General features: G+C 43.2%; 1 protein-coding gene across 5 annotated transcripts in view; it reads right to left on the reverse strand.

Annotated features, from left to right (window-relative positions):
• LOC144292809 (uncharacterized) overlaps positions 1–7,899 on the reverse strand; it is a 481,267-nt gene that overhangs the window by 472,646 nt on the left and 722 nt on the right. For 2 of the 5 annotated variants that reach the window (XM_077863666.1, XM_077863670.1), the window contains exon 2: positions 7,667–7,782. In XM_077863666.1, the coding sequence (XP_077719792.1) occupies positions 7,667–7,782 (116 nt within the window). Of the gene's footprint in view, positions 1–200; positions 7,073–7,666; positions 7,783–7,899 lie in introns of those variants that run through there. The other 3 variants (XR_013360225.1, XR_013360220.1, XM_077863662.1) reach the window with 3 other exon arrangements.

Here is a 7,899-nt window from a genome sequence, read left to right on the forward strand (position 1 = left end):
AAATGCTCTAACTTGTAATCAAGACAATTACACTATTTTAGGGAACCAAAGAGCCCTTTTTTATTTAAAATATTTAACAGAATAATGAGATCATTTTTAATTCCTGTAAACAAAAAATATAACAACAAAATAACAGCACAGGAATAGGACTAAAACTGGTAACATTCATTAAGTAAAGCAAGAAAGTAGAGCTCCAAAAATCTGAAAGAAGTTATTTATTCTCTAAATGAAGGTAAATAAAAAGAAAACACATGAAAATTACACAAATCATAAAGATTCTTACTTGATAATTACCCTGTACAGGTCTATAAGGCAGGCAAGTAGAACATTAAATATCAAAAATCTTTTAGAGATTGAGCCAGTTATTAAGCTATAGTCTCTAAGCGCCAAAGCCTAGACTTCTACATCCTACTTTCTGATGCTAAGGCTGGAACCTTGTAAAGCACATTTCTGCCTTGCCAGCTGGCTCCACATTAGATCCTCCTGAAAACTAATCCTAAAGGAGGAAGAATTAATTTGTTCCTCTTCCTGCTTCCTGTTTGCTTCCTCCAAGCAGACCATTTTTGTTAGCATTTTCCCAACACTTACTCAGCCCAAGGGTATATTTCCATAGCAACAATTGTAGCTTGCAGTTGTCCCAAACTTGTCAAAGCAGTCTTATCAAGTCTTCCTGCTCCAGAATTATTAGCACCAATACGGCAGTAGCCCTCCTTAGAGGTCTGGGCCTCAGGTCCACGGGGCCTCTTTCCTAAGCTTCTAAGTAATTTCAATTTTGTTTTAATTGCGTGAGCCTTAGTAGTGGAAGTTGTGGTGCCTTAACATTCTCCTTTCTCAAGTTCAGTTTTGTATTTAGCTTTTTGCCAAATTCATGATTCTTAATAATTTTCTTTTTTTTTAAGATTTTATTTATTTATTCATGAGAGATGGGGGGTGGGGTGCAGGGGCAGAGACACAGGCAGAGGGAGAAGCAGGCTCCCTGCAAGGAGCCTAATATGGGACTTTATCCCAGACCCTGGGATCAGGCCCTGAGCCAAATGCAGATGCTCAACAACTGAGCCAGCCAGGCATCCTTAGGACTTATATAAACAAAAGGTTTAGAAACACAATTCAAGGGACACCTGGGTGGCTCAGTAGTTGAGCATTTGCCTTTGGCTCAGGGCGTGATCCCATGGCCCCAGGATTGAGTCCTGCATTGGGCTCCCCTTGGGTAGTCTGCTTCTCCTTCTGCCTGTGTCTCTGCCTCTCTCTCTCTCTCTCATGAATAAATAAACAAAACCTTAAATAAAAACACAATACAAGTCCAGTCCTTTCATAATATAAATAAACAACCTAAGAATCATTAGACCTATAAGCTCCTTGAGGAAAGGAACTGAGTTTTGTTTACCAAAATATGTTGTATAATAAACATTCAAAGTAAAAACTTGTATGAATAAAAAAAGTTTAAAAAGTGTACCCAATGTCAAAAACCCAGTTAGTGGCAAAATTAAGCCTCAGTTGGAGAGGCATAATTATCCTGCCTATCCCATTTTTATGGCAGGGTCCTATTAGCACTAAGCTGAGGGCCCAGAAAAACAATGGTGAAAGTCAAGTTCCTCAGGAAGCAGATCTGAACTGTATTAGGGGTACAAATAAGAAGTGCTCTTATGACCAGCCCTTGGAGAAGAGCAGGGAAAAAGCAGGCGTAACCAAAGGAAGAGGCTGAACTGTGATGCCCTACCAAGGGAGGCTGCAGTTGGCTTTCCAAGGAGTTTTTTTTTTTTTTTTTCCCAAGGAGTTTTAAAGATTATGTGATCCTTCGGAGTTACGCTGAGCTGGTGCAAAGAATTTGAGCCTTTAGACATCTATGTCAATCAGTCATTGGATCCAGGCAAACCCAGAAAGGAAGTGTAACCTTCTGTGAGGTGGCTCTAACAACCTAGATAATCCGAGTGGAGGTTGAGCATTTTCCGCTGGCAGCACTTCTAGGAGCTGGTGGGAAGACCTTCATTCCTGGAGGGGGATAGCTGGGTGGTACCTCACAGTGGTCCACTATCATCCAATCCTTCTGCTACTTGGATCTACTTTAAGTTCTGGAAGCAGCTACCTCTGGATCCCAGTGAGCCTCTCTTTCTGGGGGAGGTAAGTGGGACAAACTTAGAGCTTCCATCACTGCAGCTATGATATTTACCACCTTCATTCACTATCTGTTCTAGATTATTCTCACCTTCAGCTGGCACACCTGCTAATCACCATGATTTGTCGGGTAGCGTGATCCAGATACTCATCCCAAAGTCTCCATGCCTTCTCATGCCATGTCTCTTTGCAACAAGCAGTGTGAAGAACAGTTAGCAGTCACAGCTAATTGTTTATCTGAACTTTGTGTCCCTTAGTGGAAATATTCCTCTTTGAAAACCAAAACTCCTTAACACTGAGTCCAGAGTTGCTCAGATGGAAATTTCACAAGTGGGCTCGGAAATGACAGTAGGCAGAGCCGGTACTATTTCCACTCATTGATTTCTGGGTCCATGTATTCTACCTCCTGAGGACCATATTACTGATCTCTTAGAGAATGGCAACCCAAACTTAGAAGGCATTATCTCTAAGCTGACTCTTCAATTCCTTCTATTCTTCCTTCAACACACTTAGCCATTTTTCTGTCATACCAGCAGATTCTGAAGGGTATAGTATGTGATATAAGGAGGGATCCCATGGTCATATACATTCTGATATATCTTCTTTGAAGTAAAGTGCAGTTCTGTGTTATAAGAGTGAACATTCTGTAAGCTTTAAGATACTGGTGCAAGCTGAGGCTCTGGAGTTGGAAAACACGAACCTATGCCCATAATACATACAACTTTCAGTAGGAACCTCTGGCTCCGGCCTGATATGTAGAAGGGATCCAATGTAGTCGGTCTGACACCAAGTAACTGAAGAGTCTCTTCAAGGGATGGCATTGTACTCAGTATTGGTGTGTGAATGTAGAGTGGGTATTCAGGGACAGCAGTAGCCATTTTAGCCTTGGTAATGTGGAACTCATGTTGTTAAGATCATGCTTCACCTTCTCCATCACTGCTACCATCACTAATCCATTTGTTTACCTACTTTGCCTTCACTGTGGTAGCAGGCTGCAATGATAGGATGCTGGCTGTCAACAAGACAACTTTTTAGTCTACCTCATTGCTTAGTGCCTTTGCTGTGTTAGATGCTTTCTGGAGGGTGTTACCATGCCATTTAAAGATGTTTACACCCCTTGTACACTCCCATGTACCCATTCTTATGTCTCTATTTCAGAATTCCTGGTTTCCAATCTAACAATGTTTGTCCTTTCAAGGTCCTTGACCAACCAGCCAAGCTATTCACTCCTAGCCTTCAACCCATGATCCATGTGTATTCTTACTTTGGGTTATCTCTATTGCTTAAACAAAGTGGAGTACGGGACGCATCTCTCAAGGCTCTACCCAATAGGAGGATATTCTACTATTCTTTTAAGGCCACCCAATTAGGGTTATAGTTCAGCTGGAATACCAAACCGATTCATCCATAAACCAAATGTGGGCTCATTTTTTCCTTCACCAGTTGATCACAAGGGATCACCCACTGAGGTGTAAGCTGAGGGAGAGGCACTTGGACAACAGTAGTGGATGACAGGGAGTCTAGCTACATAGTCATGCAACTTATTTGTCCTCTGATCCAACTTGTGTCCAATTCTGAATGTACCACTTTCATCTTATGAGATTGTTGCTGAGCTTGCCCAAGTTTGTAACATGGTTAATTTACCAGAAATCAGTTTGTGAAGGACAGTTGTGGGCACAATGTCACTTAGTATCTCAATGTCACTCTATCTCTCTCAGGGACTGGTAGTATGCAAGAAACTGTTTTTCAAAATTTATATATACCTCTGCTGCATTTTCTCTCATGCTCTAAAATCCTTCAAGTGCACATTGTGAGTTTCTCATTGGAACTTGCTATAAATTACATATATCTGTATATTCTATACTGTGTTTTATGGCCTTATAGCCCATGTGCAGTAAAATCTATCACAATTTTTCTGACTTTTAGTATAATATTTTTAAACATGATAAATATATCATTTTTATTTTCCTTGACTCTAAACTTGTTATTCAATCTCCTTGTTCAAATTTGTCCAGTTAATCTAATTTATGGGTTAGTGGCAGGGAGGCAGGGAGGCGGGGGACGGCATTCAGAAGCAGCCAGAATCATTAAAGATAAAGAGCTACAGAAGATTAGAGGAGGAAGAGTTTACTTCCCTTTGAAATTATGATAGGTTGAAACATGCCCCCCCCCAAAAAAAAGATACACATGTTCTAATCCCTAGAACCTGTGAATATACCCTCTGTGGAAAAAAAACAAAAAACTTTCAGATGTGATTAATGATCCAAAAGGACCCTAAATGCGATGACGTGGATTTTCATAAAACAGAAACAAAGGGAGAAACACGCATAAATGGAGAAGGCATTATGACTACAGAGATGAAGTGATACAACCACAAGCCAAGAAATGCCAGCAGTCAACAAATGCTGACAGAAGCTGAAAGAGGTAAGAAACAGATTATCCCTTAGAGTCTCTAGAGGGAACATGGTCCAGAACTGTAAAAGACTCAATTTCTATGGTTTTAAACCACCAAGTTTGCGGTTATTTGTTACAGCAATCCTAGGAAAATAACATAAGGTTAATAAAAGTTTTATGGAATGCATAGTGTTTTTTTTAAGATTATTTACTTATTTATTCACAAGAGACAGAGAGAGAGAGAAAGGCAGAGGGAGAAGCAGGGTCCATGCAGGGAGCCTGGCATGGGACTTGATCCTGAAGACCCAGGATCCGGCCCTCAGCTAAAGGCGGCGCTAAACCACTGAGCCACCTGGGCTGCCCAGGGATGCATAGTGTTTTATGAATGGTAGGTAGGATTTACATATGTGATGACTAGACAGGGGGAAAATAAAGGAGGTGGGACAGTAAGCATTACAGATGAAGGGAGACAGCAGTAAGATAGAAAATTAAGGGAACTATAAGCTGTTCAATAACACAAGAGTATAAGCTACTTGAAAGTAAGCAATGCCTCAAAGTGTTAAAAAAGAGAGCTCCCCTATGACCCAGCAATTGCACTGCTGGGGATTTACCCCAAAGATACAGATGCAGTGAAACGCCGAGACACCTGCACCCCAATGTTTATAGCAGCAATGTCCACAATAGCCAAACCGTGGAAGGAGCTTTGGTGTCCTTCAACAAATGAATGGATAAAAAAGATGTGGTCTATAGATACAATGGAATGTTACTCAACCATCAGAAAGGACGAATACCTACCATTTGCTTCGACGTGGACGGAACTGGAGGGTATTATGCTGAGTGAAGCAACTCATTCAGAGAAGGACAATCATTATACGATTTCACTCAAACAGGGAATATAAAAAATAGTAAAAAGGATCATAGGGGAAAGGAGAGAAAATGAGTGGGAAAAATCAGAGAGGGTGACAAAACATGAGAGACTCCTAACTCTGGGAAATGAACAAGGGGTAGTGGAAGGGGAAGCAGGTGGGGGTGTGGGGTGACTGGGTGCCCACTGAGAGGGGCGCTTGATGGGATGAGCACTGGGTGTTATACTATATGTTGGCAAATCAAACTCCAATAAAAATATATATATACAAGAAAAAAAAAGTAAGCAATGATACACATTGTTGAAGATCCTGAATGCTAGCCTAAATTTAATCTAACCCAAGAAGTTTGAACTTTCATCTATAGAGAACAAACTGTGTGTGTGTGTGTGTGTGTGTGTGTGAAAGAGAGAGAGAGAGAGAGAGAGAGAGATGGGGGTTTGGGAGTAGGTAAAAATGATGTCCTAAATCCTTTGCACACCTCTATCATACTATTCTCTTGTTTTTTCATTTCCTTCCACCTCAAGTCTTAAGGGGTAGGATTCTTTCCCCAGGACCAAGTGAAAAATCTGGCATATACGTTTGATAAACAGTAAATGAGTGAATTAAAAAAAGGGTATATTATTTTGTTTGTCATTACTAAGTATGGTATGACACAGTAATTCCGAATACTGAACAGTACTGGAATCATTTTTCCTCTTCAAGGGCCTGATTAAGAGGATTGTATTAAAAAATACATACAAACTCCAAAAGTAGAAGAGATGTGGGCTCAGTGTGATCAACCCCGGGGCATTCTCCAGAACCAGGACAGCGACTGTAGCCAAAGTCAATCAATTAGTGGTGGTTGGAGCCAGAGTTTAAAGTAACCCAAAATGTGTGCCTTAAGAGATTAGCAACCTCTGCCAGAATGTTGGATTAGGAATAGTCAAACAACTTGTGGTTCACATCTCATTCTTGCTCCGCAGAAACTTAACATTTGGGACTCGTGGGTGGCTTAGAGGTTGAGCATCTGCCTTCCGCTCAGGGCGTGATCCTGGAGTCCCGGCATCGGGTCCCACGTCGAGCTCCCTGCATGGAGCCTGCTTCTCCCTCTGCCTGTGTCTCTGCCTCTCTCTCTGTGTGGGTCTCATTAATAAATAAAATCTTAAAAAAAAAAAAAAAAACAACTTGACATTTTCATGTCTTCTTATGTGAGGTACAGAATGAAAAATTCCATTTTAGTGGAGGTTACCATTAGTTGAGCATGGTCAATGGAAGGCTTACGGCATTCACGTGTAAAAAAAAAAAAAAAAAAAGAATGCAAAGGCTGCAGTGTAGACGGGATAGAGGATTGTTCTACTGCCTGTACTCCATGGTTTCAGAGTATTAACTATTCTGACTTGGAAAAGAAAGGGCATATGCAGTTGCTTGCCTTCCAACTGCGCTGCGGGGAGGGGAGGGGTATGAAAAGGCTATTAACTGTGTTTGCACAAAGCAACCTACTCTGTACTGCGTCGCAAGGCTGAACACCCGGCCAGCAGAACCCCAGCAGGAAAAACATGGGACTCTAAATACTGAACTCCAAAGTTCACACTCCGAGTGTTCGAGACTCAACGCACAAAGAAGCTGGAAATGCCGTCGAGGCTCCTGCAGGTCATAATCCTCCGCGACCGTATGTTGCACCCGCCGCTGACGCGCGAGGGCCTAACAAGACAGGTAACGGTCTTTTAAAAAAAAAAAAAAAATGTGATTCATGAAACAAGATAGAAACACAAACATCAGGCGAGTTTGGTCACCCTCGCTGCTTTTGCAGGGGAGGGAGGGTAACGCAGCCCCCCACCCCGCCCCCGGCCTGGGGCGCATGTTGTTTAAAGTCTTGCCTGGGTTACCATTCCTGTGGGCGTAGAGAAGGGCTGCAGGTTCCGAGTGTGTAGCTCTCCTAAAGCCCCACGGCGTGGCCTCTGATCAGCAACCTCCGCGGACCCGACCCAATTCGTCAACACGGCCTACGGCCGGTGCAAAGGCCCGGCAGACGCGGCCACCAGGGCCCGCCTTCCACGCAGCCCAAGCCCCGCCCCCGCCCCGCCCCGCGCAGGCGCACTCCCGAGGCCCGCCGCCCTCCCTAAAGCCAACACTGAGCACGCGCAGGAGAGAGCTCTCGTTAGCCACGCCCCCCTCCGGGGCGGGCACTGTGGAGAAAAAAAAAAAAAAAAAAAGGCGGGCCTGCCTGCCTGATTCCTGCTATTTTCCTTTTTAACCGCCTTGTGTGTCCGGACACGTTTTGGGTTCGTTTCCTCCCCTTCCTTGTTGGAACTCACTTTGCCTGAAGCAGGAGTTGCCGTCGAGGAATACAATTTGCTTCCCCCGCCGCCGACCCCGGGAAGTTCCTTTCCGCTCGGATCCAGGCGGCTCGCCTCCTTTCGGCAAGTGGGTCCTGACAGATAGGAAGAATAAAACGGTCTGTTGTAGAGGTCGAAAGAGATTGAAAGTCCGTTCACTTAGGTGAAAAAAGCCATCCAAAAAATATATATATTCTGCATCGTCCCCTGCG

The sequence above is a fragment of the Canis aureus genome, chromosome 2 (assembly GCF_053574225.1).
Source record: "Canis aureus isolate CA01 chromosome 2, VMU_Caureus_v.1.0, whole genome shotgun sequence".
In the NCBI taxonomy this organism is placed as follows: domain Eukaryota; kingdom Metazoa; phylum Chordata; class Mammalia; order Carnivora; family Canidae; genus Canis; species Canis aureus.